Source organism: Siphateles boraxobius, unplaced genomic scaffold, assembly GCF_051911475.1.
Source record: "Siphateles boraxobius isolate OS27281-9 unplaced genomic scaffold, OSU_SipBor_1 25, whole genome shotgun sequence".
In the NCBI taxonomy this organism is placed as follows: Eukaryota; Metazoa; Chordata; class Actinopteri; order Cypriniformes; family Leuciscidae; genus Siphateles; species Siphateles boraxobius.
Window position 1 is genome coordinate 27,650,970 of NW_027508866.1, and position 19,500 is coordinate 27,670,469.

The 19,500-nt window shown below is 41.0% G+C and overlaps 2 protein-coding genes across 3 annotated transcripts in view; one reads left to right on the forward strand and one right to left on the reverse strand.

Moving 5' to 3' along the window:
- Positions 1 to 19,500, reverse strand: part of megf10 (multiple EGF-like-domains 10) — a 155,372-nt gene that overhangs the window by 17,200 nt on the left and 118,672 nt on the right. For both annotated transcript variants that reach the window (XM_077243439.1, XM_077243438.1), the window contains exons 16-19: positions 17,754 to 17,882; positions 4,962 to 5,090; positions 4,746 to 4,874; positions 4,527 to 4,655 (exon numbers count right to left, since the gene is read on the reverse strand). In XM_077243439.1, coding sequence (XP_077099554.1) covers positions 4,527 to 4,655; positions 4,746 to 4,874; positions 4,962 to 5,090; positions 17,754 to 17,882 — 516 coding nt within the window. The remainder of the gene's footprint in view (positions 1 to 4,526; positions 4,656 to 4,745; positions 4,875 to 4,961; positions 5,091 to 17,753; positions 17,883 to 19,500) is intronic.
- Positions 11,656 to 15,943, forward strand: LOC143750697 (uncharacterized). The gene is made up of 6 exons (XM_077243881.1): positions 11,656 to 11,808; positions 11,920 to 11,981; positions 12,067 to 12,158; positions 12,262 to 12,380; positions 12,495 to 12,604; positions 15,868 to 15,943. The coding sequence occupies exons 1-6, from the start codon at positions 11,656 to 11,658 to the stop codon at positions 15,941 to 15,943; spliced, it is 612 nt and encodes a 203-aa protein (XP_077099996.1).

Sequence of the window (19,500 nt, forward strand, 5' to 3'; positions counted from 1 at the left end):
GGTATTTATTTGAAACCGTGGCTAAACTAATGAAAAATAAAGCTTCATGCTCAGATGTTTCCAAGCAGCACAGCAGTAATGACTTTATGAACTTTTTTACTTACTAGATTGATAATATCAGGGAGAAAATTATAACTATGCAACCATCTACTACAGTATCGCATCAGACAGTGCAGTGTAGTCTCACTGACGAAAAATTTGATTCATTCATAGGAGAGGAAGAAGGAATTTAATAAACTCGTTAAGTCATCTAAATCGACAACATGTATGTTAGACCCTCTACCGACTAAACTATTGAAAGAGATGCTTCCAGAGATCATAGATCCTTTTCTTAATATCATAAATTCATCTTTGTCATTAGGATATGTACCAAAAACTTTTAAGCTGGCTATGATTAAACCGCTTTAAAAAAAATGCAACTTGATCCTACAGAATTAGTCAATTACAGGCCGATCTCGAATCTACCTTTTCTGTCAAAGATACTAGAAAAGGCAGTATCTTCACAACTATGTTCCTTTTTAGAAAGAAATGGTATCTGTGAGAATTTTCAATCAGGATTTAGACCGTATCATAGTACTGAGACAGCTCTCATTAGAGTCACAAATCATTTGCTCTTATCATCCGATTGTGGTTGTATCTCTCTATTTATTCTACTTGATCTTAGTGCTGCATTTGACACTATCGACCACATCATTCTTTTAAATAGACTCGAAAATTATGTTGGCATTAGTGGAATTGCACTAGCATGGTTTAAATCATACGTATCTGACTGTTATCAGTTTGTAGCAGTAAATGAAGAGATGTCTTATCGGTCAAAAGTTCAGTATGGTGTACCACAAGGCTCAGTACTAGGACTGTTGCTGTTCACTCTGTACATGCTACCCTTAGGAGATATCATTAGGAAGCATCGCATTAGTTTTCACTGTTATGCTGATGATACTCAGCTCTATATTTCTTCACGCCCTGACGAAACTTACCAATCCACAAAATTAGCGGAATGCATAGCTGATATAAAAAACTGGATGACTAATAATTTCCTACTACTTAATTCTGAAAAAACAGAGATTCTAATTATTGGACAAAAAACGTCCTCACATACTAACCTAGAATACTGTCTAACACTTGATGGCTGCTCTGTCAAGTCCTCGTCGTCGGTTAGGTACCTGGGTGTGCTCTTTGATAACAATCTTTCATTTGAAAGTCACATGTCTAGTATCTGTAAAACTACATTTTTTCATCTTAAAAATATATCTAAATTATGCTCTCAATGAAAAATGCAGAACAATTGGTTCATGCGTTCATGACATCAAGGCTAGATTATTGTAATGCTCTACTGGGTGGTTGCCCTGCACATTTAATACATAAACTACAGTTGGTCCAAAATGTAGCCGCTAGAGTTCTTACCAGAACCAGGAAGTATGACCATATTAGCCCGGTTCTGTCAACACTGCATTGGCTCCCTATTAAACATCGTATACATTCTAAAATATTGCTGATTACTTACAAAGCACTAAATAGTTTAGCTCCCCTGTACTATAGAGCGAGCTCTTAACGCATTATAGTCCTTCACGTCTATTGCGATCTCAAAATTCTGGCCAGTTGATAATACCTAGAATATCTAAATCGACTGCTGGCGGTAGATCCTTTTCCTATTTAGTATCAAAACTTTGGAACAATCTTCCTAACATGGTCCGGGAAGCAGACACAGTCTGTCAGTTCAAATCTAGACTAAAAACACATCTCTTTGGCTTGGCATACACATAACACATTATAGACTTCTATAATTCAATGTTAGGCTGCATAGTTTAGATCAGCCGGAACCGGGAACACTTCCCATAAATCCTGATGTACTTTGTACATCATAAGAAGGATGGCGTCTACGCTAATAGTAGTCTCTCTGTTATCCCAAGGTTTACCGCAAACCGCCGAATCCAGGCCATATCCAGATCTGATGAAGGAACATTGCATGGACACGACGACAACGCATCCCTGAAGTGCTAGCCTCATCAACCCTGTGAAGGCCTCATGGACAACTCAACAAACTCGTCTCCATACCGGCGTGATGATGGAACTGGATAAATATTGTGAAAGTTCTGATCCCATCTTCTGACCTATAATGCTGCCTGAATCATAATCATACACTGTTCGTTCATTGGCCAAAGGAGGACTGGCCCCCTGACTGAGCCTGGGTTCTCCCAAGGTTTTTTTCTCCATTCTGTCACTGATGGGGTTTTGGTTCCTTGCCACTGTTGCCTTTTCGATTTTCTTCGCCTTTGACGCCATTGGCTTATGGCTTGCTTAGTTGGGGACATTTAATTTTGTATTTAACAATACTATTACAACATAACTTTCCTGTTATCTCTGTAAAGCTGCTTTGAAACAATCTGTATTGTAAAAAGCGCTATATAAATAAAGGTGACTTAACTTGACTTGACTTGTTTCTACCTTAAAAAATATATTATTAGCTAACTGTGTGATTTATATATGTACAATTCTGAGATATATTGGACCGTTTCCTCTGATAACAGATCACTCTAAATTGTAATATGGACTCATGCATTTTCTGTAAAGCTGCTTTGAAACGATGTGTATTGTGAAAAGCGCTATACAAATAATTGAATTATATTGAATATTACATTGTTTAAATTGTTACTGCCTTTAGTTATTATTTTGGAATAAATGTAAAAATGCTTAAAACACTAACATAATGAGATTTATACTTGGTTTAAATAAATATAACAGTACATAGTTAATGCAAAAATACAAAACAGAATTGTAAATGTGACGTGAATTTACTGTCAGGGTTCTGTCACTTCTCTCTGGTTTATATCTTGGTTTGGTGACAGAGCTCTGACACTCCCGGTTTGTCATGTGTTTATGTTTAGTCTGGTCTGTTGTGAGCACATGGCTTGTCATGTATTTCCTTGTGCCATGTGCTCTCCTGTCAATTTTCTAGCCCCGTCCATCTTGTTATCTCATTATTGATTAATTTCCCCCACCTGCTCGTTACCCTCTTATGTTTGTTTCCCTATTTATGCCGAGTTCAGACTGCATGATTTTAGCCCAGATTTTGGCTCGCCGACAGGTTTTGTGAAATCGCCGACAAATGGCCGAAATCACAGGCAAACCGGTGCTCGTTCACGCGAGTGACAATCACGCATTGTGAATGAGCAAAGACGCGATCTGAGAGAATCGCCGACGAATCACCGACGCCCGTGAGATATTGGCATGCTAAATATCTTGACCTGTTGGCGATTCACAATCCTGCTGTGTGAATGTGTTCTGACTGAAAACTACATCGGCGATGACCAACAGCCAATGAGAGAGCAAGATACAGGACAGCAGGCTGTTCGGGGAGGAGTTATAGACCAGAATTTCAGTATTTTAATAGATAGGCCTATATTTACAATTATATCAAACAGAAACAAAGCACAAACATTTGCATGACCAGCAGCAACAGCAGGACATTTGCAAAATTATTTATTTACCCCCAACTCTCTTTGCAAAACACAGTCCTTGCTCCCCTCGTCTTCCCAACCATTTCCTGCATAAACTGTTTATTATTATTTTTTCATTTTCGCTACAAATCAGTGCACAGAAAATTTGGATCGCAATCTTCTTGTAGGCTATCATTTTTAATAACAAATTCAGTGTCGTGCGAGAACTCCGGTCTCACGCATGCTGATCTTCCGTTATTTCCTTATCACTTCTCGCGTTTGTTTGGTTGTGAAATGTAGTTTGCGGACCAGGCAGAAGTTGTCGGCGATTCTTTCTTTTGTAAAGTCATGCAGTGTGAAACCTCCTGTCGCCGATCCATTGTGCAGTGTGAACACAGCAGCAACTGAATGTTACCCCAGATAGTCATGCAGTGTGAAAACAACAGTGACCCGATTATTTTGAAAATCGTGCAGTCTGAACTCGGCATTAGTCTCCCTGTGTTTGCAGTCCTGTGCTGGTTCGTTGTCCATGTTCCTTGTGTTTCCTGATTCTGCCTGTTATCGTTCTTGTTTTCCCCACGAGGGAGTTTTGTTTGTAGTTTATGTTTGTTTGTTTACTTAATAAATATTACCCATTGTTTCTGCACTTGAGTCCTCGCACCTTTAATAAACCCATTCCGTGACATTTACATTTGTATTACAAGGTAACAGTTTATTTTGAGGTGTCAGCAATACACTGTAATTATACATTTAAGCACAGACTAATAATAAACTACATAGGGTTAGGATGAGGGTTTGTTTTTGGATTGATTGCATGTAATAATGCATGATAGTTGTTAGTATATAATATAATAGTTATTACTACAGTAACTACATGTAACGTGTAACAATGACACTGTAAAATAAAGTTTTACCAGAAAAGACATTTCCCCATCATTTCAGTTCACCACTGATCTGTATCTATTACTGAAGTTTAACTTATTTTGCTATTCTAAAAAGTAGGAAACAATGAGATTTACCCAATTTATCCTTTTCTGATTGTCAGTGAGCTTTCTGAAGTGTGGGTCGTGATTGCTACTGTAACATTACCCTGGTCACAGCGAGGGCCCTTCCAACCGGGACTACAGTAGCAGGTGCCAGTCATGTGATCACAGGTGGAGTTATTGAGGCAGTCACACACCTGCCGGCAGCCATATCCATACGTTCCTGCGGGACACTCTGGAAGCCAGTGGGATAACGCTTGATCAGATGTAGACTTGTACGTGTGCTTATCAAAGTGTGCTTATAAATATCTAAGTGTTTACTCACTCTGTTGACAGTGGCGTCCCATGAAGCCCGTGCGGCAGGTGCAGTGACCGGAGATGTGATCACAGTCTGCGCCGTTCTCACACTGACACACCAGCACACAGTCCTTCCCGTAGAAGCCCAGCGGACAGCCTGCAGGACAGGCACGAGTGAGCGCAGGTGAGAGAGAGAAAGAGAGAGGGAGGGAGAGAGAGAGAGATAGAGAGAGAGGGAACTCACGCTGTGTACAGTAGAGCCCCGTCCAGCCGGCCGTACACTTGCACTCGCCGTCGTAAGCGCTGCAGAACGCCCCGTTGTGGCAGTTACAGGTGTTGATGCAGTTATGACCCCACTGACCCGGAGGACAGGCTACGGGCAAACACACACACACACACATCACACCCCTGCAGCAGTGCTGTCAAAACACACACACAGATCACACCCCTGCAGCAGTGCTGTCCAAACACACACACTCCAGCAGCTGCGTCAGCAGATCACAGTGAACAGCCGTAGTCCTGGAGAACAGGTTTACTCTTCAGTATTCCACTTTATATTAGGTGTCTTTAGCTACTAACATCTAAATTAATCATTTGATACAATCATTGAATCATTAAATTATTCATTATAATTATAAAACCATTAATCATTTGATGCACTTATTGTGTACGTTTTTACATTGTACTACACTACCAGTCAAAAGCTTTGGATCTGTAAGATTTTTAATGTTTTTTAAAAGAAGTCTCTTCTGCTCACCAAGGCTGCATTTATTTGATTAAAAATACAAAACAAACCAGTAATAATCTGTTTTACAATTTAAAACAGATGTTTTCTATGTGAATATACAGTAAAGTGTAATTTATTACTGTGATCAAAGCTGAATTTTCAGCATCATTACTCCAGTCTTCAGAGTTACATGATCCTTCAGATATCATTCTAATATGATGATTTAATGATCAAGAAACATTTATGATTATTATCAATTTTGAAAAAAGTTTTTTACATTTTTATATCAGGATTCGTTGATGAATAGAAAGTTCAAGAACAGCATATATCTGAAATATAATCTTTTGTAACATTAAACACTACACTAGATTAAACACTAAATGCAGCCTTGGTGAGCAGAAGAGACTTCTTTTAAAAACATTACAAATTTCACAGATCCAAAACTTTTGACTGGTAGTGTAAATTTAAAAATACCTGTATGTAATTACAGCTGTAATTAATTTCTGTAAGTACACTGTTGACTCTTCTCTTCCCCCGTAAACCACTCTTAAACTGACCCATACCATCAAACCTGTCCTAACCTTATCCAATGCAATACAATATGAACACAATAAGTACATTTGATGTTAAGGACACCTAATGTAAAATGTGACCATGGATTGGGTTTGTGAGAGATTTGTATGTGTTGATTAATAAAACTGTGAGATGAGAGGAGCAGCTGCACTGCCATTTCAAATATTGTCTTGCACTCATCATTATGCTTGATTCTGCACTATCAGTCAAAGATTTGGCTGCATTTATTTGATCAAAAATACAGTAAAATCAGTGATATTGTAAAATATTATTACAATTTAAATTAGCTGTTTTCTATGTGAATATATAGTAAAATGTAATTTATTCCTGTGATCAAAGCTGAATTTTCAGCATCATTACTCCAGTCTTCAGTGTCACATGATCCTTCAGAAATCATTCTAATATGATGATTTGATACTCAAGAAACATTTCGGATTATTATCAATGCTGAAAACATTTGTGCTGCTCCATATTTCTGAAGAAACCGTAATGCACTACTATTCAAAAGCTTGAGTTAAGATTAAAAAAAGAAAAGAAAAATAAATTAATACATTAATTTAGCAAGGGCACATTAAATTAATCAAAAGTGACAGTAAATATATATTTACAAAATATTTACATCTTAAATAAATGCTGTTCATTAAACTTTCTATTTACCAAAGAATCTTCCAAAAAAAATGTATTGTGGTTTTCACAAAAATAGTAAAGTTATAAATGGGCATCAAATCATCATATTAGAATGATTTCTGAAGGATCATGTGACACTGAAGACTGGAGTAATGATGCTGAAAATTCAGCTTTGATCACAGGAATAAATATTAAAATACATTAAAGGTATAGCGGAGGATTTTCTTTTTCCAGGTGGGTAGCCTATACTATTGGTCCACCTAAGTGTCAATCATTCTGGTGATATGTTTACGTAAGGCCGCATGCGCACTTTCAGGTGTATTATGTGTGATGAGTTACGGTTTCAGCCATTCCTTTGAAAATGGCTGAGGGTTGAAAGAGAAAAAATGTATACGAAGTGTATGATAAGAAGAGAAAGGCCGCAGAATATAGAAACAAGACCAGAGTGATTTTGGGTGAATATTTCACACGCTGGCGTGCGCTAAAAGCACAGGTTGGGCTTCCCACTGATGCTGCGGTCGCGAAGATTCTACTAGACAGGTAAAGTTTGTCATGCTATTTGGAGAAATCTATTTAAAATCATTGCTAGTAAAAGTTAATGTAAGCTATGATTAGCGATGCTAGCCCTGGCACAAGTCATGCACCGCGTAGACACGGTAGACATCTCCATTTGTCTAAAGTAGCCTTATGACCAAATGGTAAATGGTATCACGCTGAAATATTCTAAAACCTTGTGTGTTCATTTTCGATAATTACAATGTGTTCACCATATTATTTATTACACAAACGTAACAAGCTACTTCTCCATTGCATATCATGTCTTGAGTCCTCGGTCACTCAACACGTTTAATAGGCGTTCCCTCTCGGGAGCAAATAGAGTGTTGCGCATGTGCATTTTTAAAAAAATTGGAGAGGACGGGTCTTCTCTAAAATTCAGAAAGATCCTCTGCTATACTTTTAAAATAGAAGACAGCTCTTTTAATAGGTTACAAAATATTACTGTTTTTACTGTATTTTGATCAAATAAATTTGTCCTTGGTGCACTGCAAAATCTAATTAGTTGGACATACTTAAAAAAAGCATGCAAACCGATTGCCTGAAAAAAAACATGTGAAATAGGAATAGTATGTGGTACTGACAAATGCTTAGTTCCCTTTCCCTGAAGCATCTATGTCAACTAGTCCAATAGAATGAATGATCGTCACGGGCGGGTGATGTCATGACCAGGAAGTGATAAAAGCGCATCCGGCGCAAACCGGCATTAGCTTCTGTTGCCTCAGCAAGCGATCTGTGTTTCTTTCTGTTATATTTACTGTTGTCTGTGATATATATATATATATTTAGAAAGTTATGGCGAAACAGCTTTACAAGCTCTGTGGTTCTCCCTGCCTGCGTTATTTAACGGGTGGGGACACACACGAGCTCTGTGTAGCTTGTTTGGGAGTGGAGTATGTGGTATCAGCCTTCAGGGGGCTGATTGCCAACATTGCGAGATGCTTCCGCTTTGCATGCTCCGCTCTCGCCTGGCGCTTTTCGAGGAAAGTGGCCAGGCTCACTATCCTCAGGGGGCAGGATCCGCTGTTGTCGAGGCAGCACGGAGAATGCATTCCTGGGGATCGCAAAAGGATCTTTCAGAGGGGTTGGAGACGGGTCGCCGGGCCTTCTCTCCTTCCTTATCTGGAGGATCCAGTGCTCTCCCTCCGGTGTCGGAAGCCAGCTCTGCGGTTCCTTCTGCCCGGGGAGAGAGCCCGATGCTTCAGTGCTCTAGCTCCGAGGAGTTGGACGTGCTGGGCATCGAAAGTGAAAGCACACACAAGGGGGAAAGAGATTCGCCACCTCTTTCCCCAGCATATGAGGACCTGGTGGAAGTGATTACTCTCGCTGTTGATAAATTACATATTGAGTGGCTAGCCGAGAAAAGAGGCGCTCGTCCCAAAAGCAAATTAGACGAGCGCCTCTTTTCTCGGCTGGCCACTCAATATGTAATTTACTTCCTCCCATCTAATATTTCACTTCCAGAACAGGGCATTCCTTTTTCCCTGATCTGCACAGTGAGCTATCCAGATCGTGGAATAAACCATAATCGTCCCGTGTATTCAGCCCCCAAGTTCATATTTATTCAGGAATAAAGGGGTTGAAAGAGTATGGTTATGAGTCGATGCCCTGGGCTGAACAGACGCTTGCGAGCTATCTGTCACCCGGTCCAGCATCGTCTCTGAAGGCCTCAGCTTTGCCCACAAAGCCATTAAAGACAACATCGACTTTAGTGGGCAAAGCATATACGGCAGCAGGTCAGGCTGGAGCATGCCTTCACACTATGGCAGTGCTTCAGGCATACCAGGCTGACTTGCTGGGGAATTTAGACAGGAGTGAGAAGGTGGAGTCCGATGAGGTTCGAGAACTTCATCGGGCCACAGATCTGTCTCTCAGGGCTACCAAGGAGACCTCCAGAGCAATTGGGCGGTCTATGGCAGACTTGGTGGCCACTGAGAGGCACCTCTGGTTAAATCTTGCGGAGTTAAAAGAAAAAGACAGAGCTTTTCTCCTGGATGCCCCGGTTGATCCTTCTGGTCTCTTCGGCAACGCAGTAAATGCTGTCGCCGATAGATTCCAGGAGGCTAAAAAACAATCGTCGGCATTCAAAAGATTTCTCCCTCGCCGTGTCCAACCCCCTGGGGCTGCTCGGCGTAAGCAGCCCCACCCGTCGAGCTCCTCATATCGCTCACAGCAGAAAGAGAGTGTTGCATCTCGTGCACCTCCAAAGAAACACTGGAAGCAGACGCAACACTCTCAGCCGAAGCCTTCTAAGTCTAAGCCGGATCTGAGGACCATTCTTCAGGCTAAGAAGGCTTCGATCCAAAAGAAAAGGTCCTGACGCCACTGGCGTCAGACCTGTGAGTGCAGCCCCAACCGGGGTGGAACGGTACACACCTCAGAATACAGTGTCAAGACCATCTCTGTGTCTTCACGGGGCCGTTCTGGTCACCCTTGGTGCTTTGGGGCGCAGCGGTCTCCAGCAGATCTTCTGGCGCAGTTTCAACTCGACATTGAGTCAGACTCGCACCCTCTGAGGGAGATTCAAAAACAGTCAGTTCAGGTAGTTTCTGCCGGTATGTTTCAGTCTCCCGAACTGGCTGTCTCTATGACACCAGAGGCCAGACTCGAGAGGCTGGTGCCCTTAGTAGATTTTCTGGCAGCATGACAGCTACTGCCGAATATATCTCAGTGGGTCCTGCAGATAGTAGAAAGAGGAACAGAATCCAGTTTGGTTCTCGTCCTCCACGCTACAACGGGGTGTTACTAACAGTAGTACATCCTGAGCAGGCTCTGGTAATGGAGCAAGAGGTAAAGGCCCTGTTAGCGAAGGAAGCTATAGAACACCTGTCAGAGAGTCGGGTTTTTACAGCCGTTATTTCATTGTTCCAAAAAAGGATGGAGGGTTTCGTCCCGTACTAGATTTTCATCTGTTGAATTGTTCAGTACAGAAACTCAAGTTCAAGATGCTAACACTCAAACAGATCGTGACTCAAATCAGATCCGAGGACTGGTTTTTCACAATAGATCTGAAAGACGCTTACTTTCATGTCTCCATCCTCCCTCAGCACAAGAGGTTCCTGAGGTTTTCTTTCGGGGGCAAAGAATACCAGTATCGGGTACTTCCTTTCGGTCTAGCTTTATCAACCCGCACGTTCACGAAATGCGTAGATACAGCTCTGGTGCGCTCAAGGTTTACGTGGCGGCCATTGCGGCTTCCCACTCCCTGGTGGGTGGTACATCTCTGGGTCGAGACGCCCTGATTACTCTTTTCCTTCGTGGCACTTTGAGGCTGAAGCCTGCAACTCATACTAAGGAGGCCGGCTTGGGATCTGGCAATAGTTTTAGAAGGCTTATCTGGGGCTCCCTTCGAGCCCTTAGATTCGACCTCCGAGAAATTTCTCACTTTGAAAACCATTTTTCTGCTAGCTATTTCATCCCTTAGGAGAGTCGGTGACCTTCAGGCCCGAGGTCAAGGCATTCTTATATCCTAAACATGGTTATGTTCCTAAGGTGCCTTTATTCCGAGGCATGTTGTGCTACAGGCTTTCTGTCCTCCCCCGTTTACTTCTCCGGACCAGGAAAGGTTGAACCTCTTGTACCCAGATCGAGCATTGGACACTTACATTCATCAAACTTCTCTGTTTAGAAAATCTGACCAATTATTGGTCTGCTTTGGATCACCCAAGAAGGGTCTTCCTGCTTCTAAGCAGACAGTGAGCAAGTGGATAGTCAAGGCTATTTCTCTAGCTTATGAGTCCTCTGACCATCCTTGCCCTTTGGCGGTCAGGGCTCATTCTACTAGGAGTATGGCGGCTTCTAAAGCTCTAGTATCTGGAGTTACTCTACAAGACGTTTGTGATGCTGTGGGCTGATCCTCACCACTCACATTCATCAGGTTTTATAGCCTGGACCTGGATGCTGCCCCAGGATCTCAGGTGCTTAGTGCTTAGTGTGGTGTGACAACAGGCTAACACTCTTTGGCATTTGAAAGTCTGGCGATTCGGGTATTCTCGTTCCCAAAGCGTCGTTGAGCCATCGTGAGTTCCCTCGAAAGGGAATGTCTCAGGTTACGACTGTAACAATAGTTCCCTGAGAAAGGGAACGAGACGATGCGTCACCCTGCCATACACTGCGTCAAAAGGGGTGTATACGGGAGAATTCAGACAAGGAATACGCCCGCTAAATGTGCTGTTTGGCAGGGAACTTTGGAACTTTGTTATGCGTACCTGTAAATGCTCACAAAGGCCCGAAAACAGGGACTTGCCTGACCACATGCTGTTAGTTGATGGCTAGGCTTTGTAAATGCTAATTTTTTTTGGGACTGGCAGCTCAAGATTGCCCCTATTCCCCTGCCCCCCTCATTAGTATTCAGGAAAGGTGATTAGGCGGAGAGCAGAGTAGAGATGTTACTCCTTTACGTTGGGACAATGTGGCTATTCAAACTCCGAGTCCGAACGAAAACAGACTGGTGTATATGGTAAATGCAAGTTTGAAGAGGATATTTGAAAAGTTGGAGACGATGGACAAGAGGTTGGATAAGATGGAGGCTGACATCAATGAGCTCAAAGAGGCAAAAGAGGAGCCTGTTTCAAAGAAATTAAAGAGAGCTGGGAATAATTCTGTTGCGGTAAGTTATTTTCTGACCGTCACAAACATTTGGCGGTGTCAACTTAACTTTGTGTGCTTTATTTATTAATATATTTGAATTGAGCCCTCATACTATGTTGGATTTTTACAGGAAGCTGTACGGAGATTGCACAATGGGGAAAACAACATACACAAATATGACCCACAGACAAGGTATATCTTTAAAACTATTGTTTCATAACAGTCCTTTCTTCTAAATTATATTTTTAATCAACCTTCTTTAATTACTGCTCCACAGTCTATCCTCCCCCCACAACCTCAAGGTCACAACCTATCTTTTTAATGGCGTCTCCATGGCTGTACCGGACGTAGATCCTGCTGTTGTTAAAGGTAAGTCACAAGAGAATGTCCCAAGGTTACAACTATTTAACTGTATAGATTAGTTAGTTATAAATAAACACATTCTCCCCCCTCACTATCTCCCTCTTTCTAGCATCCTGCAAGACGTATTTTGAAACTGTTAGAAGGGGTTACAGGATGGCCCAAGATGAGAACAAAGACAAGATGGAGGACAGCAGGATCATTGCGTGCATGAGACAAAGAAAAAGAAGAGTAAGTATAAATAAATATAAATCTCAGTAAAAGACTCAGCCTGGGAGAGGCTCCCATCCAAACCCATTTGATATTTTCAGTGGTTTAATTACTTTTTTCCCTCCAATTTTGCAGCTGCTGAGCAGCAGGACTGGCGTTCCCCAGACAGAGGAAGAGGCGGCTATCTGGAAGACTGCAACAGTTGACCACATGTCTGAAGAGGAGGATGCCATCTTGGATGGAAAGTCAGTGTAGGTTGTTCGGCCTCCAACCCATAGTACAGTTTTGTCTGCGCTGTGTGGGGTGCTACAAAAAAGACTGGAAGCAGATCAGAAGTACTTGGGAACTCATCATGCACGAGTTGGTGCAGATCGAGTCACGGTGGAGACCACAGAAGCTGGCCTGTGAATTATTTTAGTATTACGCATCTAAATATTATTCTATAGTATAATTTGAATATTCTGTTGTTTTTTATATATAGTATTATTTATATTATATAGTATTATTTATAGATTGTATTATATATAATTCTATATAGGTTTATATATATATACTGCATTTATATATTCTATACAATTCCATATTGTTATCTATTTATAAATTGTATTATTTATATATTTTACTATTTATATATTCTAAAGTATTTGTATATTATATTGTTTTCTATATCTTATACACAGGCCTTATATATTATATGGGGTTATATATTGTATGACTAATAGTAGAGTGTATTCTGTGCTAACGTATTTTTATTTATAGAATTTTGACTGGGTGTATATATATGTCATGTGCCCAGTGTCATTTACAAATAATAAAAATAACATTGTCTGATTGTCTTGACATTATAACCATCAACACCAATGATAATAAATATTAATAATGAGTAATAATAAACCCAAATGAGGCCATAAACTGGACCAATGGTGTGGGGGTTTAGAGGAGGGACAAAGCATTGAGCAGCCGATCCTATCTAAGACCTCTGACCAATTGAAGGAGGCCACTGCCTTGTGTCCCAAAGGTGTGAAATGCTAATATTCCCTTGCATTGACCCCGACCGGGGGATTATTCACCATGGTAACTGATGTCCCTTAGTGGCTCCCTGCTGTGCCCCAAACTTGGTACATATCCAGGAGTATTCGGGATTGTGTGACGGGACAGCAAACTCCCGTACACACACGTTTATTTGTGGAGTACACAGGAGTACTCAGGAGTTTTACATGCCCGATTTCAGCTCTTTTTTCACCCAGTGATACTTCCTGCATCCCTTGTGATTGGCTTGCTTCTGCAATTTTCAAAGCTAATGCCGGTTTGCACCGGATGCGCTTTTATCACTTCCTGGTCATGACGTCACCCGCCCGTAACGATCATTCTTTCCACTGGACTAGTTGAGATAGATGCTTCAGACGCATTCACGCTGGGGGCGTTCCCAAAGCGCCGTTGACGCATCGACTCGTTCCCTTTCTCAGGGAACTAACAGTCGTAATCTGAGACGTTGTTATAGTACACTTACACAAGAGTTCTGGTAACTAAAAAGAACTGTAGAGACTACTTGATAATTTACTTTAAATAAAATATAATTGTTAACATTGTTATGTTTTGCATGCTGAATGTTGAAGTCTGTGTGACTGAGTATGATCAATTGCAAGATTGTCACAAACATAGAGGAATTATATAAACCCTATTAAAAGTTTAACAAGGTGTTTAGGACATAAGTGTTAGTAACTAGATTATAAAATATCATTAATTAACATGAAATATAGTTATGTTATACATCATTCATTTATACAAACATAAAAATACATAATATATATGGGTGATTCTTCAATTAGGGGAACTTTTATGTCCCCAGGTTATACATTCATGTTAAAAATAATATATTATAAAATAAATAGTTTAGTTATTTTAAATCATATTTATTGCACCACCAAAAAATGTTATACACTAAAATCTCCTTGATACATTCTTTGCATTATGAAACTTTTTGATGTTGTGATGGGAATGACGTTTTGCAGTGCCAGTTGGCAAATAGATATAAAATACTCAAATTATATTTAAGCTCAGTCGTGGCCATTATCATATCTTTACATCAAAGCATGTAAACATTGTCTTGACATAATTCTAACAAAATTCAACCAAATTTCATTCATCAAAATGTAAGATGGCAAAATAGCCCCCAATTGAAGAATCACCCATATATATATATATATATATATATATATATATATATATATATATATGTTACATATATATTACTTCTCTTCTTTTGAAACCGAATTACTGATTTCTTGTTGCATCGCTGCATCATAGGAAGAGAATTACAATAGAATAAATTAAGTTCCAAGTGGCCACCCAAAGGCAACAATAATCGCCACAATGGTGACTAAAACATTTTAGGAAAATCAACATGAACATGGCAAAGAATACCAGTATCGGGTACTTCCTTTCGGTCTAGCTTTATCAACCCGCACGTTCACGAAATGCGTAGATGCAGCTCTGGTGCGCTCAAGGTTTACATGGCGGCCATTGTGGCTTCCCACGCCCTGGTGGGTGGTACATCTCTGGGTCGAGACCCCCTGATTACTCGTTTCCTTTGTGGCACTTTGAGGCTGAGGCCTGCAACTCGTACTAGGGAGCCGGCTTGGAATCTGGCAATAGTTTTAGAAGGCTTATCTGGGGCTCCCTTCGAGCCCTTAGATTCTGTTTCCGAGAAATTTCTCCCTTTGAAAAACATTTTTCTGCTAGCTATTTCGTCCCTTAGGAGAGTCGGTGACCTTCAGGCCCTTTCGGTTTCCCCCACCTGCCTTGAATTCACACCGGGGATGGTCAAGGCATTCTTATATCCTAAACATGGTTATGTTCCTAAGGTGCCTACCATTATTCCGAGGCATGTTGTGCTACAGGCTTTCTGTCCTCTCCCGTTTACTTCTCCGGACCAGGAAAGATTGAACCTCTTGTGCCCAGTGCGAGCATTGGACACTTACATTCATCGAACTTCTCTGTTTAGAAAATCTGACCAATTATTGGTCTGCTTTGGATCACCCAAAGAAGGGTCTTCCTGTTTCTTAGCAGACAGTGAGCAAGTGGATAGTCTAGGCTATTTCTCTAGCTTATAAGCTAGAGAAATATGACTCTGGGAAATGAGAGAATACAAACAGAGAAAAATTACTGCAGAAGTGGAGGAAATGAGTAAAAAGTTAATTAAGATTTTCCCCGCCTCAAAAACCACACTCAAACTAATCAATTAATCTTAACTTGGGTTTTCTGAGTAAACAAAGCATAGTATGTGAATAGCAGATTACTAGATTTTTACAATTAAGTTGAGACTAAGTTAACAATTAAGTTAAGAAATTAAGTAAAGTTAACTAAAAAGTGTTAGATAGAATCACTGTCGGATTTTACAGAGTGAGCATTTAAAAATCTGAATTGGTCTAAACCTTGACCACTACTGGTGTATATAACATCATCAAATCATGTGTATTTCATTACTGCTTCTCTGTATGATCAGCAGGGGGCGCAAGAGACCACAGACCCTCAATGAGGTCAAAGCACAGAAGAAAAACTCTGTTTCTGATGCTCTTGAGTAAGGAAGCTTGTTTCCGCCACAGAATGAAAAATAAAAAAAGTAATTGCGACTTTTTATCTCACAATTCTGACTTTTTTTCTCAGAATTGCGAGATATAAAGTCAGAATTGCGTGAAATAAAGTCGCAATTGCATGTTATAACATCAGAATTGCGAGATATAAAGTCAGAATTGCGTGATATAAAGTCAAAATTGCGTGATATGAAGGACCAATTGCGTGTTATAAAGTCAGAATTGCGAGATATAAAGTCAGAATTGCGTTTTATATAAAGTCACAATTGCGTGTTATAAAGTCAGAACTGTGAGATATAAAGTCGCAATTGCGTGTTATAAAGTCAGAATTGCGAGAGAGAAAACTAAGAATTCTGACTTTTTTTCTCGCAATTCTGACATTATAACACGCAATTGCGACTTTATTTCAAGCAATTTTGACTTTATATCTCGGAATTCTGAGAAATAAAGTTAGAATTGCGAGTTGTAAACTCGCAATTGTGAGGAAAAAAGTCAGAATTGTGAGATAAAAAGTCGCAATAATTATTATTATTTATTTATTTAGTGGTGGAAACAAGCTTCCATACTTGAGTGATAAATCAGCAAAACTAGTGTCTGGTATCACTGAGCATATAGTCTTTATCTGGACAGTCCACCGACAGATGAGAGTTAAGTGTTCAGCTACTTCAGCTGAGCAAATTAAAAGGAACTGAAAGTAATTGTTCTGTCTAGATGTGAAAAGTTTTCTACATTACAACAACAGCAAAAAACAAAAACAAAAAAACAGTTGAAAAAAACCTGCTTCAGGGTCAAAATCATATCAGATCAGTGCTGGAGACCCAACAGCTGCTACAAATCTCAAATTAAGTTGTTTGAAGAGGGGAAACAACCCAGACATCAGGCTTTCCTACCAAGCCCACCTGACCCGAGACTCCAGCCTGACAGCTGCAGAACTGTGCTGGATATGAGAGAAAGTGCCTAGACATCCACACTCTCCTCCTTTTATTACCTACATTAGGTTTATGATCAGCAGGGTACTTAAAGAAATAGTTTAGTAGTCTGATCAGGTAAGCTGAAGCTGTTGAAAAGGATGCAAATCAAACAGTCCAGCATCACTACGCTGAACTCTGAAGAACCACGTTTAGTCATGCAGGATGTATTTTGGGAGATTCCCAACACAACAAAACACAACAAAAACTATTAATGGCGAGACACACCAAGCTGACAGTTGGTCATGGCCCAACATCAGGCTGTCGTCGACCGTCTGACAGCTCAGCTTTTGCATGTTCCAGGTTGTATATCCACAGTCCTTGTGTCGGTTTCCCATTTTCAAAGATAAATATAGACTACTGCCACCTGCAGGTATAGAGAGTTATTTTCTCTAGCTGGCCATTGGCTAAGTCTTTATGGTGAGTTCAAGCGCAACTTTTTAGCCCAGACGCACACAACACGAGGGGATGACACAGTCGGATTTCATTGCCGCTAGTTCTTCAATGTCATGGAGTAGTTCACTTCAGAAATAAATTTTGCAGATAAATTACTCACCCTTCAACCCATTGGACCCCATTGAAGTCACTATATGGAGAAAAATCCTGGAATGTTTTCCCCAAAAACCTTAATTTCTTTTCTACTGAAGAAAGAAAGATATGAACATCTTTGGTGACGTGAGGAGAGTAAATTATCAGGACATTTTAATTCTGAAGTGAACTACAGTACTCCTTTAAAGAAGTGATTCTGTATTCTACAATGAGGCTAAATCTGATAGAGCAAGATCTTTAAGAGTTGACCAAGAGGAATTAGTGAGATTGCAAAGAATACTGACGCTGTGAGCAGTCACTTCCGATCCAGCCGGGGTAACACTGACACAAGCCATCGAAGGGGTTACAGGTGCCGTTATGTGTGCAGGTGCAGCTCCACGCGCAGTTCTTGCCAAACCGGCCACTGGGACACACTGCAGACAAACAGACAGACAGACAGAGCAGGACATCAGTATCACGTCCCAGAGAGAGGACTATAAGAACACATACTGGAAAATGGGAATGGAAAACAAAAAGAACTGAAAGAATAAATGGCGTGCAGAAGACCCCCTCTCCCCCGACTAATACTGCACTGTCTAATACTGCGGTATTTGACAGCTGGGTCCCACTTTATATTAAGTGGCTTTAACTACTATGTACTAACATTGAAATTAATAATTTGATACAATGTACTTATTGTGTAGATACATGTTTTTACATACCACTTTAAAAATACCTGCATGTAATTACAGCTGTAAATATAGCTGCGAGCAGCGATGACGGGCCCAAGCCGGTTGCACCGCCACCACGCTGCCTTTAGGGTAACTGTGCACGACGGGCAATATGAAGTTAAACCAGGTAAAAGAACCATATCAAAGTTGTCTGAATACGCCACATCTACTGCATCATGCTAAGATCCATGAAATTATTAACATTTAGATGGAATGGAATGTCATAGGTCACTTTTAAATTAGTGCGAAGTTATGTTTTGCAGCTCAAATATTATTTTGTCCATAAGTACAGCATTTATTTCAAGTTTTTTTTAAATATTTTTATCAATCTAATTATTAAACTAATTATATAAAACGTCCCGGGTTACGTATGTCACCCTAGTTCCCCGAAGGGACGGACGCTGCGTGTAATCGCAGTGGGAACGCCCCCCAGCGTAACGCGTCTGAAGCATGAATGAAATCAGTCAATGGAGAGATGGAGCGTCACAGCAAGTGACGTCACCGACCAGGAAGCTATAAATAACCATTGAATACACAAGCCGCCAGCTTCTAAAGTTACTGAAGCAGGCGACCCAAGGGGATGCCGGGAGTATGGCAGGACACGCAGCGTCCGTCCCTTTGGGGAACTAGGGTTACATACGTAACCCGGGACGTTCCCCTTCAGGGACTACCGCTGCGTGTAATCGCAGTGGGAACGCAATATCCACATCCCCATACGAACAAGTCCACGTCGTGTGTGACTAGGAGACACAAGCCGAAGAGAGAACCTGAGCCCCGGGAGTGGAGGTAAAATCAAGAGAATAAAACCTGACGAAAGTGTGCGTTGAGGACCAGCCTGCCGCATCACAAACGTCCTGAAGAAAAGCCCCTGAAAGAAGAGCTCTAGAGGCAGCCATACTCCTGGTAGAATGGGCCCTTACAGCCAAAGGTGAAGGCTGACCGGCCGAAACGTAAGCCAATGAGATTGCCTCGACCACCATCCTTTGCTTAGACGCCGGACACCCCTTCTTAGGTGACCCAAAAACAGACGAACAACTGTTCCGATTTCCTCCACAGGGCAGCTCTGTGGACATAAGCATCTAAAGCCCTAACGGGACACAGCAAATTCAGTTTCTCCTGGTCTGACGTCAAAAAAGGCGGAGGACAGAAGGCCTGCAGTACTATAGGTCTAACGGAAGTGGTTGGCACCTTAGGAACATACCCTGGTCTCGGAGAGAGAAAAGCCTTAACCATACCAGGAGCAAATTCCAGGCACGAAGGAGCCACCGAAAGTGCTTGAATATCTCCAATTCTTTTTAGAGACAAGATAGCGAGAAGAAGG